The sequence below is a fragment of the Schistocerca gregaria genome, chromosome 8, assembly GCF_023897955.1.
Source record: "Schistocerca gregaria isolate iqSchGreg1 chromosome 8, iqSchGreg1.2, whole genome shotgun sequence".
Lineage (NCBI taxonomy): Eukaryota > Metazoa > Arthropoda > Insecta > Orthoptera > Acrididae > Schistocerca > Schistocerca gregaria.
Window position 1 is genome coordinate 74,001,680 of NC_064927.1, and position 19,403 is coordinate 74,021,082.

The following is a 19,403-nucleotide window of genomic DNA, read 5'->3' on the forward strand; positions in this document are numbered from 1 at the left end:
AAACACTGGCGCCTCAGATATAATATCAAAGTGCATAATCATGTACTATCTCTGCGAGTGTATCGAAGGCTACAATAGCTGCGCTATAATTTACTGTTAAAACCAGCTAAATTTCATCTGGCTATAAGAAGATGTAGCGCTATATTTACTTTATTGAAATCTATGTATTGAAATCTAGTCTGGAACAATTTTGTACCCTCTTGCATATGAATTAATTCTTGAGAAATAATTTTAAATCATCCTTCAAATTATACTTATGAGTAATGACTTATACGTTTTCAGTTTTGTACTGTATGATTGAAGTATTTATAAAAGTCGGAACATAACAGCAGAGGTACCCATACGCGTTCTCTTTTTTTTTCTTTTTGTACAATTGGAACTAACAGAATCAAATTTAATTTCTAGGAACGACCTTTCCTTTGCAGCCCTAAATCAGATAACGACATTGTAATTCCTGTGCGCCACATCAGTTCTGCGTGACAAAGTTATTGGTACTTCAGCCACTCAAATTTTGCTTGTGGGTACTTAGACTGAGCAATCATGGCCGCGGCGTTAGCCAAAGTGAGAAGTTTATCCTCTCTTAAAGGGACGCAAATAACGCCGCTTACATCAAGGTAACACAACTAAATTGCGCCAAGTGCGCGTGCTCACAGAATTTTATATACAATACAGAGCACCTCTGTGTCCAGTTCAATTGTTCCTTGTTTGTAAATGTAATCTCGCAGACCTCCGTACAGGAACAAGGTCAAAGGTATTTGAGTCTTCGGGTACTGCTGATAATTGTCTGAATTGACAGGCTTATATCAACGAGCGGAACACATCAGGACAGCAATGAAAGTTGGTTCAGCAAATTACTGGTACGAAAAATCGAACCAACAAAAGAATCTCATTCGAGGTTATTGTCAGATAAGGAAGTTATTTATGAACTCCAGACGCATAACATGAGGCCAGATTCCGTTGACAGCTATCTAAAGAACTAGTAAGTATAGGGCCTATAATTTCATGCACACAATACGTTTAATTTGACAAACATGTATGATCGTTAAATATTTATTTCAGCAAGGAAAATGTTGATTTAATACAGTCAAGAAATTTGTCCTGTGAACTAGTAGGCAGTTGGACAGTTACTGTAGGTGATTTGGATCAAGCTTTACATCTTTGGCGATACACTGGAGGATTTACAAGTATAGACAAAGCCAGGAAAGAACTATTACAAGATCCGGTATGTATCATATTATTAGTGTTTGTGTGCCTTTAAAAGTCAGTTTCCAGTGTAACATTACTAACTTTGTTATTTCAGGAATTTGTGCGGCTGCAGAAGGAAAGAGGGAAGATGCTACGATCACGGCACTTGCAATATGTCCTGGCGTTTAGTTACTGGCCACCAGTCCGTCCACGAAATGGGCCAAATCTTTATGAGATTAGAAGTTACAGACTGAAGCCAGGTACCATGATTGAGTGGGGAAACAACTGGGCCAGAGCAATAAATTATCGCAGGAACAATGATGAGCCCTTTGCAGGCTTTTTCTCACAGATTGGAAGACTGTACAATGTACATCATTTTTGGTGTATGTATTTGTTTGCTACATATGTATACATAGTATGCTAAATTTATTTATTTGTCCTTGTGCCATTTGGCACATTATATGGCATGACAGGTACATTACGGAAATTATATAAACATAAAACATCAACAAAGTAGGATAGTACTTGTTGAAGACATGACAGGAAGGTTGAAGACATGACAGAAAGTGAAAGACACCCTTATCAAAGAAACCATTCCAGAATTCACCTTGGCAGCTAGGGGAAACTATGAACACTGAAGTCAGGCTGACTGGTTGACGTGTAGACTATGCTTAAGAGTTAGTTCATGATTGGTATTGCATTCTATATTTACTTTGATAAATATGTACCTTCATCTTTAAGTACTGAGTTTTGTTTACAGCACATTACTACTTGTCATGCATATTTACAAAGAACACTGCTATTTGCCATGTAGCTAAGATAAAATTTCAATCCCACAACCTAGATATGCAGATAACTTGTAGACAGAGTGGCGAATGAGAGATTTTTAATTTTCTTTTGAAGTGATAGAGATTCCCTATTTACTGTTTAGTTGACTGGCAGCTTGTTGAATAAGAGTAAATTACTCTTCTGAACAGGCAAAATTGTTGTTGAGCCTTGTATTGTGACTGTATATCACAATTCAGTTTAAACTGATTTCTATCATGAGGGGAAAAATAAGCCGTGAGTGTATGAATTCAAAGATCCTTAAAAAGACGTATGCAAGGTGTTTAGGTATCTACTTTATGCACTACTACTATCACTTCTGATCAACACGCACAGTCACTATTCACTTTAGGTACACTGCCCTAGAACATAATTCCATAAAACAGGGAGCATAAATTGCAGAATAAGCCAGTACTTTCATCTTTAGGAGAAGCTTCTAAGTGCATAACACACTGTACTGAGCTTCTTGATTAAGTTGTATATGCTTTGACTCCATTTTTGCTTGTCCAACTAGATCCCAAGAAATTTTATGCAATGTTTTTCATTTAGTCTATGACATTAACATCTGCTTTGATGCAAAGAGCTAATTATTGTTGGTTTGAAATTGCTAAATATGTCTGTGAGATTGACTCACTGTTAGGTGTGAACCACATGTAGATTTCTTTGGCTGCCATTTGAGTCTTGATTTGTATGCTTTTGTCATCAGCAAATACAATTTTTAAACTAACATTACCTGTTCCGAGGAATATTTTACATATTGGATCATAATGATGTGCAGGGGGGAGGGGGGGGGGGAGGAGGAAGAGGAGATGATGATATAAAAATGTGAGTTAGTAATTCCTACTTGCCACCTTTTACACTTTAGTCATAGAAATTCTTCAGCGAAATAGGAGTTGTCAAGGAGAAACTGTGTCAGTTTGTTTTCAGTTTTTTATTTTGCTGTCTGTCAGACTTTTATATCGCTTGGTAAATGATCAATAATTTTTGTTTCAGCATTGTGCACTCCTTTTTGAGCTAAAGACAACCTTAGTCTGGAGTAACAAATGTAATTTTTCCTTCTGGTATTGTAATTATGTACATCATTGTTCCTTTTGAACTGTAGTGCATTATTTACAACAAATTTTATGAGGGATTAAATATACTGCGAAGCAGTAGTCAGAATGCCCAATTTCTTAAATAAATGTCTACAAAATTATTGCAGGTGAGCAGTATATATTATTCTTACAGCACATTTTTGCACAGTGTAATGAAGACTTACTTTCTTAAAAATGGTTTTACCCTGAACATTATTCCGTATGAAATTATTGGTTTCTCCTTACTCCCCCCCCCCAGATTTGCAATGATTCTGAGTACAAATATGGTTTAGTAAGTTGTTTTATGAGTTTCAAATTCTTCTCATCAATATGGACACCTAAGAATTTTGAAGTTCCCACCCTATTTATTATTTCCTCAACGTGTGCCACACTTATAATTGGACATGAAGAACTGAATATGTTTCATCATCAGCGAGCTGGATAGGAACATTGTGAACGATATGCTTCTATCGGTTTCTGTCCTGGTATAGCTTTCTCCTCTCCACTATGTCCCATATTAATCCTCTCCTCATGAGACTTTCCTTAACCTGATCTTTCCATCTCTTTCTGGGCCACCCAATTGGCCTTCTTCCTGGTACCTCCATCTCCAGGTACTGGCATGGAGTTCAAATCGGGTGCATTCGCTTCAAATGACTAAACCACTTCAATCTCAAAGCACTCGTTCTCTCCTATGTAGTCAGTGTGACCTACAGGTCTCTCCCTACATAATTATCCCTGACTCTGCCTCTCCTAATTTTTTGTAGAGTTGACCCGAGGAACTGCATTTTACATGCTTGTATTTGACTCTCTTATTTGTGACATAGGCCTTTAGACCAGGGGTCTCCAAACTACGGCCCGTAGGCCGAAATCGGTATCTGGTCGGTATCTAGCCCGCCAAATATTTGAGGTGGTACCTACTCTGCCAACAATTGAGCTTCTATGCCTATCGTGACCAATAAACCGCGACATTATCGGACATAATCACGCAACAGGACTATCAAATATATGCTCTGGCGCTGCTACTCGCTACAGGACTACATAACTAAACTTATTGTTGCACCGCTTGAAATAACAATGTGTTGACATTCTCTACCTCTTCATCTTGCAGTAATAGTGTTGCTAACAATGATTTTGAGGTTTTGTTAACTTTGCAGGACACTTTTGTGAAGAATGTGCAGTGACATAACTTTTTTGTCGGTGAAATTCGCCAGAATAAAATACGCTAGAATTTTGGTCAGGTACGTCCACCAATCAAATTTATGTAATTAAATAAAAATCGTAGTTCGTTTCAGTGCTAGCTATTCCCACAACCTTAGATTTTTGCGATTTCATCTTTCCTTTAGCCTTACATACGGTGATCATGGAGTGATAGGGTGCTTTAATCCCACTAGGTAGACCATGGCCCTTATGACTTCGTGGAGGAGTCAATGTGTCCCGCGGACTAAGAAGTTTGGAGACCCCTGCTCTAGACTATACATCATAATTGGCAGGAGATAAGTTTTATACATGGTCTGTCTGGCTCTTTGAGGGACTTCCTTGTCCCAGATTAGATTTCGTACTTTATGGAAGAAGCTAGATCCTTTTGTTATTCTGTTTAAGACTTCTAGTTTGGAACTTCCATCGCGTGGTATGATGCTACCCAGATAATTGAAGCTTTCCACACATTCAGCCTTCTCCCCCTCCGGTATGATGCGACAGGGTGTGGGTGTCCTGCTCATCTTCATTGCCACTGTCTTGTTCCTACTCACAGTTAACTGGAATGTTTTAATTTTTGTGTTCCAGTAATCTAGTCTCCTCCGAACCTCCATTTCCGTCTCTCCTCAAATGGCAGTGTCATCAGCTAAAACAAAATCTTTGAGATCTTCATTTTCTTCTTCCTTGATTTCTTTCATGATTGTGTCCATAAGTGTAATGATGAGTAAAGGGGAAAGTGAACTGCCATCTGAACACCTCTCTTTGTCTTAAATCATTTTGATCTTCCACCTCCTACTTGTACACTGCTCTCACAATCATTGTACAGCATCTGGACTTTTTTAGTTAATGGATCAGGAACATTGTTTTCTCAAGCATTCCCATATTTTATCTCGTGGTACACTGTCATATGCTTTTTTTTGTAAATCCATGAATACTACTATCAAGTCCTTTCCTTTTTCACAATATTTCTTCATTAACTGACGGAGGGAGAAAATGAGATCTATTGTTCCCCTATTAGTTCTGAACCCATGCTGTTGTTCCTCTAATTGGTGTTCTGGAATTTTCTGCAATCTTTTTTTCTGTGACCTCCATTATCTTAAGGCCGTGTGATAACAGTGAGATTCCTCGGTAGTTGGTGCATTTCTTTCTACTACCTTTCTTGAACAATGGTATTATAATTCCTTTTTTCCATTCATCCAGCACTTTGTTTCCTTTCCATACCACCCCCAGCACATGGTGTAACCATTGTATTCCATGGATTCCTGCGGCTTTAACCGTGTCCATTGTCAACTCTTCTATTCCAGCTGCCTTCCCACTTTTCATCTGTTTCAGAGAAATCTCTGTTTCTATCAAAGAGATTGTATCCTGCTCTTCATCTGATTCAATGACTTCGGTGTCACTTTCTTGTGCACCTTCCCCATTCAGTAATATTTCAAAATAATTGTTAATCTCTTCTCTGATACCTTCCATGTCCCTGATAATATCCCATCCTCTGTTTCAATCACTTTTATGTCTTCTCCATCTGATCTTCTACATTTCAATAACCCATATAGCAGTTTTTGGTTCCCTTTGCTATCTTGCTCTAGTTTCTGGGTGAATATTCCCCAAATCTCCTACTTTTCTTCTTTCACGATTCACTTTGCTTGGAGTTTCTTTTGTCTGTATTCCTTCTCCAGTGTTGTCACCTTGTATTCATCTTTTGGTACAAACCTCTGGTTCTGATTTCTTTTTTTCAAACTCCGTGTTTTCTTTTGCCATATTCCATTTTATAATTGCTTCTTTTACTCTATCATTTCACCAACTGGTTTCTTTGTCTTTCACTTTATCCTTTGTTTTGCCACATATCTGCACAGCACTGAATATGTTGTCATTTTTAAAATTTAGGGTGAGACCATTCATAGACAACCAGTTAATGATACTTTCAAGAACTTTCTTTACCATTTCTTCTGATTCTGTATGCATGCTTGGATGGATTACATCATTGTCATTTGCAAAAAGAGCTAATTCTGTTTATTGTATATTAGACTGAAGATTGTTTACTTATGTGTGGAACAATGGTGGATCTAAGATTAGCCTTGGGGAACCCTATATGTGATTTCTTCCAGTCTGAATTATGTACCCATACTACAGTACCTTGGTTGGATTACCAAGCACAACTTTCTACATTCTTTTGGGTGTATATGCCATTGTACTTTGGCTAACTATACCACCAATTCCATAAAACTTCAATTTATTGGGAAGAATATTTTTATTCACAAAGTCAGATGCGTTACATAAGTAACATAAATAAAATACCAACCAGTACTATTTTATTTTTAATGCATGTGAAATCTGGTGGTTGAATATGTAAATGGCATTCTCATTAGACAATTCCTTCTGAAACCCGAACTGTGTTTTTCTGAGGATATTACTGTTGCTAATGTGGGGCACTGTTCTAGAATGTCACCTTCACAAATATTTTGTAAAATGACAGCAGTGAAACAGGATGCTAGTTATTGACATCTCTATCACCTTCCTCAGGGGGCTTTCACAATGGCATACTTCAGTCTCTCTGTAAAAATGGTTTGAGTTAGTGATGCATTACATATTTCAGCTAAGACTTCTCTTATTATATGGGAACAATCTGTAGTACTCTACTGCAAACACCATCAAAAGATAACCTTTTATTTTCTTAATTTCAGGAGGAGAGGTTGTTGGTACCTTCATATGATTAAATTTTAGGTGTCCCCCCCCCCCCCCCCCTCCCCCCAACATACTGCTGGGATTTTTATCTTGACCTGTTTGTCCCTATGCTTTCTACTATCTTTTAGAAATGATTTTTAGTACATTTGATACTTGTGACTCATCATATATAGCCCTTCCCTTCAGTTCATTGGTGATGTTATGTTCTGTGGGTTGTTATCCTGTCACATACACTACACTACACATTACCCCCTGCAGATTCGGTGGTAAGAATAGGCCCGCGGTATTCCAGTGTGTCGTAAGGGGGTGGCTAAAAGGAGTTTCAAATGTTTCGGTCCTTATGTGATGGTCCCCTCTTGGGTTTGACCACCATATTTCAAAAATATTCCAAAGAGCGAGCCAATTGGGAAGGGCGCCTTACTTGGTGCATTGTGTCCATTGTACATTGAGACCTTTAGCCAGCTTATTTGTCTTTGCATTGCAGTCCCGCTCACTCTCCGTCTCTTGGGCGAGGATTCATTCCTGGGTGTGATTTCCGCCATGCACTCAGCAGTGTCTCTTTTTGCGCTGACGACGACCACGGACCACGTGCCACCTAATATCCAGCACGGTAGCAGTCCGTTGTGGTGGGGCCGCCATGTAACCTGTTGGTTGTAGCTCCCTGACAACACATGGATTGTTCTACTGGTGCTTGCACCATTAACTCACCACATATGCCAAGGTGTATGACTATCTCCCTGGGGCATTGGGATTCCTAGCAAAGGCCATACTGCCAGGTGCCCCTTGCTGTGGCCCCGGTGGGAAGGGTCCTTGGTCGTAGTAGGTGGCATCAGGATGGATGACACGCAACGAAGCATGGCACATCTTCTCTTGCTGGTGGCCAACCACCAGCAGTCTCGAAGCATTCAAGGGCTCACTTTAATGCAAACATGTATGACCCCAAATCGTTCCCCTCCCTGGCCACACCATGGGAGGAACGAAAGACTATGTATGACAGCAAGATGTATTTGCCCCATATCTAGTCTGTACAAGAGGTGATGGGAAATCCTTTGTGTCCATGAAGCCTCAGTTCTTCATAGAGCATTTAGAGGACAAGTTTGGGGCTTGGCTTGGCAAAAATGCAGTCCAGGTCAGTCTTCATAAAAACAGCGTCCTCTGCCCAGTCACGGGCATTACTCACTTGTAAGAAACTGGGGGATGTTTCTGTTACTATCACGCCCCATAAAAGCTTAAATATGGTCCAGGGCAATATCTTCCACAGGGATCTTTTACACGTCAACTTAGTGACGAGGTGTCCATTTCATCTGGCGTGTCCACCAGGGTCCGAGGGATCATCAGGTTGCCACCAGTGCCTTAGAGGGTGACACATTACTCGAGAAGGTGAAGATAATGGTCTACCACTGTGATGTCAAGCCATATATACCTCCCCACATGCGGTGCTTCAAGTGTTGGAAGATTGGCCATATGTCTTCCCACTTTGCTTCCAGCCTCATATGTCATGATTGTGGTCATCCATCCCATCCCAATACTCTGTGCCTCGCCTCCCATCTGTGTCAACTGTGGAGAGCACGATCCCCCTTGCTCGCCGGACTGTAAGATTCTACATAAGGAACGAAAAACAATGGAATACAATACCCTGGACTGACTGACCTACACTGAGGCTAAAGGGTAATTTGAACGGCTTCATCCCGTGTGCATGACGTCATCTAATGCTGCCACTGTCACTTCTGTTACAGCTCCATCTGTTGCACCACTTACAGTCAGTTGTCAGAGCCAAAGGACCACACCTACCCCATTGATGGTGGGGGGCACTTCCCTCCTTGTTGCTGCCGCACCACCTATCTCGGGAGAAGCATCCCCCCAACCATCGGAGACACCAGTCCCCACTTCTAAGCTGGAGAGGCATAAGTCTTCTTCGGCTTCTCTCGCTAGGAGAGGCTCCCTTGGGTCACTCCCTTCCCAGGTTCCTACCAGTGGCAAACCAGACACCTGCTGAAGAAGCCCCAGGTAGCTGGTCGTGGGGCGGTCATGGTCCTCTTCAATAAAAGAAGCCCTCCCAGCAAGGGCAACCAAAGGAACAGCATGAGAAATTGAAATCGAAGACCCCTAAGGCCAAGGAAATTGTGGTGGCACCCACTGCACCACTACCTACAAGCTCTGCGTCTGAGGATGCGGTGGAGATTCTGGCATCCGCTGAGGACCTAGATCTCGCCGGTCCCTCTGACATGATGCATCTCTCTCTCATTGGTACTCAGTCAGTGGCAGCAGGTGACCTAGCGGTGTAATCTGCCTCCTCGGTCCCCTCATGCCTTTCTCGGCCATGGACAGTGTCATCCTCCAGTGGAACTGCATCGGTTTTTTTCCACCATCTTGCTGAGCTCTGACAGCTTCTCAGACTTCACCCTTTCCTCAGCCGTGCGAACCCTCCACCCTCCGTGGCTATTGGGGATGTTATAAGGACCGGGCAGCTTATGAGAGAGTATCTGGTGGTGTCTGCATCTATGTACTTCACTCTCTTTGCAGCAAGTTTGTCCCTCTACAAACAACTTTAGAGGCTATCACTGTTCGGGTGTGGACGCCTCAGGCTGTTACTGTCTGCAGTCTCTATTTTCCACCGGATGGTAATGTCCTGCATCATGTCCTGGCTGCACTGATAGCCCAATTGCCGCCACCTTTTCTGTCCTTGGGCGATTTCAACGCCCATAATCCTCTGTGGGGTGGATCAGTGGCAACAGGCCGAAGCAGCATCATTGAGCAAGCATTGGTACAGCTCGGCCTTTCTCTATTAAATACTGGTGCCCTTCCACACATTTCTGTGTGGCACATGGCACTTACTCAGCCATCGACCTTTCGATCTGCAGCCCTAGCCTATTACCATCTGTCCAATGGAGTGTGTATGACGTGCGGTAGTGACCACTTTCTGATCTTTCTGTCACTACCACAGCATCACTCTTCTGGGCGCCCCAGCCGATGGGCTTTGAATAAGACTGACTGGGACTTGTTCACCTCCATTGCCACTATTGAGCCTCTTTCCAATGATGCCATTGATGCGGTCATTCACTTGGTCACCACCGGCATCATTACTGCCGCAGAAGCTGCCATTTCCTGTTCTTCTGGGTCTGCTGAGTAGAGGACTGTGCCTTGGTGGCCGCCCGAGATCGCAGAGGCGATTATAGATCGCAGGCGAGCACTCCAGCATCGCAAACGGCATCCTTCATTGGCACACCTCATTGCCTGTAAACAGCTGTGTGCACAAGCTCACTGCCTCATTTGCCAATGCATGCAGGAGTGCTGGGAAAGATATGTCTCCAACATTGGCCTCCGTACCTCTCCATCGTAGGTTTGGGCCAAGATTAGGCAACTCTATAGCTATCGGACCCCCGTCAGCGTACCTGCACTTTCACTGAATGGAGCAATCTGTACTGACTCCGACACAATTGGAAACCGCTTAGCAGAGCATTTTGCACAGAGTTCCGCTTTTGCGAATTACCCACTGACCTTCCGCTCCCTGAAAGAGCAGTTGGAACATCGGAGCCTTTCATTTTACACGTGGCACCCTGAATCGTACAATGCTCTGTTCAATGAATGGGAATTCCAAAGTGCCCTAGCCACTTGCCCTGATATGGCTTCCAGGCCAGATTGCATCCACTGTCAGATGTTCAAACACCTCTCGGTGGACTGCCAGCGACACCCCCTAGACCTTTTCAACCGTATCTGGGTTGAGGGTGAGTTCCCGTCACAATGGCGGGAAAGCATCATACTCCCCGTTTTGAAACCTGGCAAGAACCCACTGAAGGTGGACAGCTACTGTCCAATTAGCCTCACCAACATTCTTTGCAAGTTGCTCGAACGCATGGTGAGCCGGAGGTTGAGTTTGCTACTTGATTCTCAGGGGCCTTCTGGCTCTGTCTCAGGGTGGGTTCCATGAGGCCCCCCTCTGCCACCGATAATCTGGTGTGCCTGGAGACTCCCATCCGTATGGCCTTTGCCCGCCGTCAGCATCTGGTCGCCATCCTTTTTGACATGCGGAAGGCATACGATACGACATGGAGACATCACATCCTTTTTATGGTTGGGGTCCAGTCCTGATTTTCATATAAAAATTTCTGTCGCTTCGTCCCTTCCGCGTGCTTGTTGCAGCCTCCCATAGTTCCTACCAAGTTCAGGAGAATGGGGTACCGCAAGGATCTGTCTTAAGTGTCTGCCTCTTTTTAATTGCAATTAATGGGCTCGCTGTGGTGGTGGAAATGTCTGTCTCAGTAACCTCGTATGCTGACGACTTCTGCCTATACTTTAGCTCCACTGGTGTTGCAGCTGCTTAACGGCAGGGCACTATCCACAAGGTGCAGTCTTGGGCTTTAGTTTGTGGCTTCCAGTTTTCAGCTGCAAAGACCTGCGTTAGGCATTTCTGCCGGCGACACACTTTTCACCCTGAGCCACGGCTTTATCTTGACGGCAAACCTCTTGCTGTGGTTTTAGGGATTGGTTTTTGATACCCGGTTGACTTGGCTCCCTCATATTTGGCAGCTTAAACAGACGAGCTGGCGGCATCTTAACACTCTTCGTTGCTTGAGTCACACCAGCTGGGGTGCCAATCGGCCTACCCTTCTATGGCTGTACCAGGCGTTAATTCAGTCCTGTCTAGGTTATGGGAGCCTGGCTAACAGTTCGGCATTACCTTCCACATTGGAGTTGCTTGACCCATCTTTCACAGCCGGATGCAACTAACCACTGGAGCTTTCCGGACAAGCCCTGTCAACAGCATACTTGTGGAGGCAGTTGTCCCTCCATTGCGGTTCCGGCGCCAACGATTACTGGCTGCTTATGCTACACACATTTGTAGCTTGTCCAGGCATTCCAGTTATCTGTTCCCTCAGTCAGGCGTCCATCTTCCGGAACGGCCGTCCTGGTCAGGGTGTATGATCACGGTTTGCGTCAGAACTCTTCTCTCTGGGTTTGAGGTTTCCCTCTTCCACCTCTTTTCCGCGCCCCTCTGCGTATACCCACATGGTGTGTGCCCCGCCCATGCCTTCGGCTTGATTTGGCACAGGTTCTAAGGACTCAGTCCTTCCTGAGGCCCCCGTCGCCGCTTTCTTTCAATCCTTGCCACATTTCAAGGCTGTGGCGTCTGTACTGATGGTTCGATGGTTGCTGGTCGTGTCGGTTATGCTCTTACTCTAGGGGATCATTACGAACAACACTAATTGCAGGATGGCTGCAGTGTTTGCCCAGCTGGTCGCCATTTCTCATGCCCTAGAGTACATCCGCTCCTGCTCAGGTGAGTCCTTCGTTGTCTGTAGTGACTTCCTGAGTGGCTTACGAGCTATCGACCAGTGTTTCCCTCGCTCTCGTCTGGTGATGGCTATCAGGAGTCCCTCCATACTGTTGCCCGTTGCGGCTGCTCTGTGATCTTCGTGTGGACCCCGGGTCATGTCTGCATCCTGGGAAATGAACGTGTTAACATGCTGGCCAAACAGGCTGTTGGTGCACCAGCCTTGGATATTGGCCTTTCGGAGAGTGACCTAAGGTCAGTTTTGCAGCAGAGGGTACTTCACACCTGGGGTGAAGAATGGCACACCTGTCCTTCATTCAACAAACTTCGGGCCATCAAGGAGGCTACCGGAGTGTGGCGCTCCTCCTTGTGAGTCTCTCACAAGGACTCTATTGTCCTCTGCTGGCTGCGCATTGGCCACACCTGGATAACACACAGCTATTTATTGCACCGCGAGGACCCACCTTTATGTCGCTGCGTGTCAGTTTTGACGGTGGTCCACATCTTGTTGGACTGCCCGCTTATAACTCCGCTCCGGCAGACGTTTGGGCTGCCTGATGTGCTTCCTGCTCTTTTATCAGGTGATGTTGCAATGGCAGATTTAGTTTAGAGTTTTATTGGTGCAGGGAGTTTTATCGCTTGATCTAAGTGTTTGTCCTTTTTCTTTTGTGTTGAATCTGGCCTTTGGCCTACTATTTTAGACTGGGGTTTTTAGTACGTTTCTTGGTGGTTGGCTTTTCCTTTCCTTTGGCTTTTCCTTTGGTCGGCCAACCACTGTCACACTCGGTGTGATTTTAATTCCTTTTTTTCTGGTCTGTGTCTTTCTTGTCCTGTGTCATCTCTTGTCATCACCATTGTTTGTTCTTATTCTTTGTGGGTGTTTCAAGTTCGTGGAAAAAGGGACCGATGGCCCTTGTAGTCTGGTCCCTTCAATCCCACAAACCAACCAACCAACACTACACATTGTACTACATTCCATATGGCCTTAAGGTTGTTGTCTAAGAATGACTGATTCCTGATATTATGTGGATGTTCCTTGCTTTTTAATATTCTTTCATAGTAAATTTGTGTACTTTTTTTTTAGTGTTCAACCAATACAGGATTCCTAATTGTTCTTGCGTTTCTCTCTTCCGCCGATGTGACATGCCTTCATTTTTTTTGCTCCTCCTCTTTCCTTGTCATGACTCTTCTCCACTGGAACATTGGCGGCCTTAGATCCAACAAAGATGACTTATGGCTGCTCTTAGAATTGCCCCCCCCCCCCTCCCGCCAGGGCAGACTTCCTCCAGCTTATTGGGCAGTTCCCTCACTTGTCTGCTGCTCAGTGACTTTAATGTTCACCATTCCCTTTGTGGTTCTCCCAGAACCTGTCAGAGAGGTTCCCTCTTGACTGACCTTCTCAGTCAATTTAACCTCATCTGCCTTAAACCCCGGAGCACACATTCCTTTCAAACTCGATGTACTCTTATTCCCATTTTGACCTATTCTTCTGCACTGCCCAGCTTGCCAATCGTCTTGAGTGGTCCGTTCTCTCTGACACCTACTCGAGTAACCATTTCCCATGTGATATCAATTTGCTCACTCCTACCCCTTTTACGTGCACTCCAAAATGGCAGCTTTCTAGAGCGGACTGGAGGCTTTAATCCTCCCTGGCGCCCTTCGCCGCCCAACATTTCTCCAGTTGTGATGACCAGGTAGAATATATTACAAACAGTTTTTCTTACTGATGCAGAATGGTCCATTCCTCGCATAAGGTAGAAAACTGCATTCGTTAAAAATAGTTGTGTGCACAGTGTCGTCACATTCTTCGGGATAGCAAAAGAAACTAACTGGATTTCGTTTATTAGTTCTTTCAGCAGTTCCACTCTCTCTTCCGTTGTGTGGGCCAACCTCCGACAGCTCTGTGGGACCCTGATCCATTCCCCAATTTGTGGCCTGACAGTAGCAGATGGTGTCGTAGTGGACCCTATTGCTATCTCCAACACCTTAGGCCACCTTTTTGTTGGGATTTCTAGCTCCTCCCTCTATCAATCTGTCCCTCCTTCAGAAACAAGTGGAGGAGGGTCGGCAATAGCCTTTTCTTCTCAGAATCATGAGTGGTACAATGCCGCCTTTACTTTGAGGAAGCTGGATCATGCTCTCACTTCATCCAAATCCTCCACCCCAGGGCCAGATGATGTTCACCTTCAGATGTTGCAGAACCTCTGTCTTGCGGGAAAGCACTTTCCCCTTCATAAATAAAATTGCATCTGGGCAGAGGGCTTGTTTCCCAGATGTTGGCGTGAAGCCACTGTCATATCCATACCTAAGCCCAGTAAGAACAAACACCTTACTTCAAGTTATTGCCCCATTTCTCTCACCAGCTGTGTTCTCAAGGTGATGGAATGTGCAATTCATGCCCAGCTGATATGGTGGCTTGAGTCTCACAATTTAATCAACATTGTGCAGTGTGGATTTGAAATGTGCCTTTCTGCGGTTGACCATCTCGTTACCTTGTCAACCCATGTCATGAATAGTTTTCTGCAGAAATACCAGACTGTGGCTGTATTCTTCGATTCAGAGATATCCTTCAGTATCTGCTGGAGGACTGGTATCCTCGATTCTCTCTGCACATGGAGCTTCCATGGCCGCATATTCCATTTCCTTCAGGAATTTTTAAAAGGCCTAATTTTTCAAGGTACATGTCAGTTCTGCCTTGTCGCACACCTTTAATCAGAAAAATGGTGTGCCTCAGGATTCCATCCTGACCATCGTTCTCTATGCTATCGCTATTAACCCTATAATGGCCTGCCTCCTACTGGGCATCTTTGGCTCCCTTTTCATTGATGGATTTTTCCATCCGTTGCAGTTCTCCATGGACTAGTCTCATTGAGGGGTGTCTTCAGCGATGTCTGCAAAAACATTGTGACAACCCTAAATATATTTCCTTCTGCTGTGAGTAGGAATTTGTATTGCCACTGGAACTGAATGCATAAGCACTGGGTTATTCATATGTCGTCGAAAAGGTTCTCGATATTCATATTCTGATGATTCGCCTTGTTCTGTTTCGTGGGGCTGGTATAGTATTTGTCATCTTCATCATCCAATTAATCACATTCAAAAACATCATCTCCTTCACTACCTCCTTCTGTTAAACTGTTCACATAATTCAGTAATTCTTCATCTGAATGAAAACACTGGCACACCATAATAATGAGGAGTAGCACTAAATTTCTGCAGAGCACAACAGTGTATTGATAGAGAACAGAGTAAAGTACATCCACTCTTCCACTAAATTAGGAAAAATGTAAAAAGAGAGAGGGAAGGAGATCACAACGATGAAACACACTAAGCCAGAGTGTCAGAATGACTGGCTGTGGTAAATATGCTTAATCAGTTTTTGTAATAGACATTCGTCTTTTACAGGAATCATAAACCACAAAGGTACATTAAAAGTTATGAAAAATAAGGTCCATAAATTAAAACATATGCTATTCATTAGATGTTAAACAATGCTCACCGGTCAGATTGACTAGTACTGTCTTTCTAGTGTTAAAATCGCTGGTGCACTTGCTTAGTACTGTGAATTAAAATCTGCTGGCTCAAGCCAAAGCTTCGTATTCATTTGATTGTAGTAGTGTGCCATTCTGCTGCAGAAGTTGATAAAGAATTCCCTTCTCGTGAAGAATAATATTTCGAAAAGCATCAGGATTATAGATGGGATCTTGTTTCGTGTACGAGGTCTGCTCAAAAAATTCTGTAACTTTGCCCACAATATTTTTCGACACTTTCCTTTTACTTATTGTGCTTAGTCTCCTTCGATACACTCTCCTCCACAATTGATACACCACTCTCAACGCCATTTCCACCCTGGAAGCAGTCGGCGTGCCTCTTGCTGGATCGCGTGAAGCACAGTCTTCGAATTTTCTTTTATCTTGTCTATCGTAAATCTTCATCCTTTCAATAGGGTTTCCAACTTTGGAAATTGAAAAGTCCACAGAGGCCAGGTCTGGAGAGTACGGAGGATGAGGCAGGCAGCACCATGATTTTGTTTTTTGTGCAATAGTCACGCACCAGTGGGATGAGTGTGTGGGTGCGTGATTGTGATGCAAGAGCTATGAATTGAATTGTCTTGCCATGTTTCAGTCCGTTTCCTTCTCACATTTTCCCACAGGCATCACAACACATCCCAATAGTACCTCTGATTAACAATTTTTCCCTGATGAACGAATCCTTCAGTGTCAAAGAAAACTATCAGCATGGCTTTGACATTTGACCTGACCTGATGAGGTTTTTTTTGTCTTGGAGAACCTGTCTCGACCCGTTGTTAAGATTGAACTGTGATCTCAATATCATAACCGTAGACCCATGTCTCATCACCAGTTATGATTCTCTTGAGGACCATTCCATTCTCATATGCTTAATACACTTTGTGGTTTCATCTTATGTGCCATAGGATGAACTTGATGAGAACACGATGCATTCCATGTTGCTTTGTCAGGACTTTGTGACATGATCCAACTGAAAAGTTACTCTCTTCTGCAATCTCTTGGACAGTCAGTCTTCGATTGGCACACATAATTTCGTTGACATTTCTGACACGAGCGTCATTGGTAGGTAACAGAGCAAGGGTCATCTTTAACTTCTGTTGAGCTGTTTTTTATTTGTGTGGACCATTCATAACGCAGAGTATGGCTCAGGCACTCATCATGGTAGGCTTCCTGCATCATGTGATGTGTGTCTGTAAAAGTTTTCTCGAGTTTCACATAAAATTTAATGCAGATGTGTTCTTCCTCTAACTCTGCCATCTCAAAATGTGCAGACTGTGCGAAACAATGTTCTACTCCATACACCGCTGAACAGCAAGTAAAGGACGTACAACAATGAAACTTCTGGCAGTTACACATTAAACACAGGTGTGTGCAGGGATGCTAACCTAATTTCACTGCAACACACCATTGGCGGGAGTGTTCCAGAATTTTTTGAACTGACCTCCTATGACTGGTGGTGCATGTGAACTTGTGTCCCTAGACTGTGCGGGGGGATAATTTTCACTAAAAATGGTACAGCAATTTAAGTTGTGGGAGTCCACTTTAATTGTGAAACCATTATACAGCAAAAAGTCTAAAATTTTGATAATATTTTGCTGTTTTTTGCACCAGTTATATCATAACAACATAAAATGTGATAGTGTGCAGAGAGAATTTTTGCACCCATCCGGGCCTTTCATCCCGCTTCCCAGCTCTTTCTCTGCCCATCCCACCCAATATGACCGCACTCAAGTCCAGCTGGTACTGTAGCTTGTCAGAGGACTTCCTCCAAAAGCTAGCAGTTTTCGTTCTCTTCCGTTCTTACGTGTCAGTGACTCGACAGCTTTGATGTTTGTTAAATGATCTCGTTTATTCCTAAATTACTATGTTGAAACATTAGATGTTGTCCCTGTATCCATTTGAATTTTGCAGCCTCCACTAGCATACTATTTTAATTGCTTCACGCTGAATATCGTGTGTAGTTGAAGGTGATGAGCAGTTTGGCACAAGCATAGTGAGCAATTGAGACACTGCAACTCATGATGTAAAGAGTTGAAGCTGTACTGTACAGTGTGCTTCTCGCTCACAGTAGTGGAATTTTGATAAAGTATTATTTACTATTAGTGGTGTAACACTACAGAAATGTTCTTTAATATTTTCAGGCTACAAAGACTTGCAGACACGCAAAGAAACCAGAGAGGCCGCTTGGAGATCACCTGGGTGGGATGAGTGTGTCGCATATACTGTGCCACTCATTCGCGACATGCATACGAGAATTCTGCTGCCTACAGAATTCTCTCCAACAAAGTAATCAATGCTTTTTGGTAGCTGTAGTATGAAATGAGAGTACGGAGTGGGCACATACTTCGAGAAGGAAAGTCGAGTTGCATTTGTAGGAAGTGGCACTTGAATTGTTGGTTTTTAGATCGATGCTTCAGTTTTTAAATCTGATAAACAAATGGATCATGTTGTATCCTACCATGTAAATATGTTTTGTAAATGAAACAGTGAAATGTATCCATACCAAAGTGATGTAGTGATCAGTGTTCTCCATGGAATTCTTGACTCTGTTTTAAAATTTCCAGCTTGTTACTTTGTACTTTCTTATCATCTTTTAACTTTTTGAAATGCTTATATTTTAATATCTTTGATTCTTTATGTATAGTCATAAAAGAATGGATTTAACATTTTTATGGCATCATGTATCATGCTGAAACAATTACTTTCCTCTTAGATTGTGTGTTTGTACAAATATTGCCATGAAATGTAATAAGAAATTGAAATAGCTCTATAAATAAAAGTTATAGACTAAAAATAACAGAAAATTGCCACGATTGCAGTTATTCATGGAAAAAATTGTGATAATATTTTAATGGTTAACTGACGGATAAGGTGTCTGTTAAGTTATGCAACCAACTTTTTCTTGTGCTTCAAGTAGAGATAATACTGATATTTCAGTTCGGATTAAGACAGTTGTCAGTTATCTGGAGATAAACCTTTTTTAATGCTTCAGCGAAACTTCGGATCAGATGTAAACCATTTGTTAATCTCTTTTCATCTTCTCCCCCCTTTCTTGACAAATGAGAATTTTTGTATAAAAATAATGTAGGAAAAGACACATTGGTACTTACTATAAAGAAGACACATTAACTTGCAGATGGGCACAATTAATACACTTACATAAAGCTTTTGCTCACAGTCTTCACCTGTAAAAGAGTCACATACACCATTCATATGCACAAGCAAACACATCTCATGCACACACGACTGCCAACTCCAGCACCTTGGGCTGAATGCAACTACACTGTGGGATGCAAGCACCAGTCTGGAGAAGGCAGGGAAGGGGAAGGGATAGTAGTGTATGGCTGGGGAGAGAGATGAACACTGTGTGGTGGAGTGTGCAGGGACTGGAATGCCAAAAGGTGCAGTGTCAAGAGGTTGTGGCTGGGCTCAACCTGCGGCGCCCAAGAGTTTCCTTCCTATCATCTCCTCCCTATTCTCCTCCTCTACCCTGTTTATTTACCACCCTCTGTCAATGCATCCAATGTTTCCCCGACCCCCCTCTCTCTCTCTCTCTCTCTCTCTCTCTCTCTCTCTCTCTCTCTCTCTCTCTCTCTCTCTCTCTCTCTCTCCCTCCCTCCCCCTCTCTCCCCCCCCCCCCCC

General features: G+C 43.2%; 1 protein-coding gene across 2 annotated transcripts; it reads left to right on the plus strand.

Moving 5' to 3' along the window:
• The first annotated feature begins 52 nt into the window (after positions 1-52).
• LOC126284152 (protein NipSnap) lies at positions 53-18,565 on the plus strand. 2 transcript variants are annotated; one of them, XM_049982873.1, is made up of 6 exons: positions 53-133; positions 406-614; positions 797-979; positions 1,060-1,222; positions 1,301-1,568; positions 17,903-18,565. In XM_049982873.1, exons 2-6 carry the CDS (start codon positions 541-543, stop codon positions 18,049-18,051), a joined length of 837 nt encoding a protein of 278 aa, XP_049838830.1. In that variant the 5' UTR covers positions 53-133; positions 406-540; the 3' UTR covers positions 18,052-18,565. The 2 variants fall into 2 exon arrangements, with proteins under 2 accessions (XP_049838830.1, XP_049838829.1); XM_049982872.1 differs by having other exon boundaries at positions 56-334; positions 426-614.
• Positions 18,566-19,403: the final 838 nt, after the last annotated feature.

Coding starts and splice junctions, on each gene's coding strand:
- LOC126284152 (XM_049982873.1), top strand. CDS start 541: ATGGCCGCGGCGTTAGCCAAAGTGAGAAGTTTATCCTCTCTTAAAGGG. Junction 980..1,059: donor GACAGCTATCTAAAGAACTA/GTAAGTATAGGG, acceptor TATTTATTTCAG/CAAGGAAAATGTTGATTTAA. Junction 1,223..1,300: donor AAGAACTATTACAAGATCCG/GTATGTATCATA, acceptor TTGTTATTTCAG/GAATTTGTGCGGCTGCAGAA.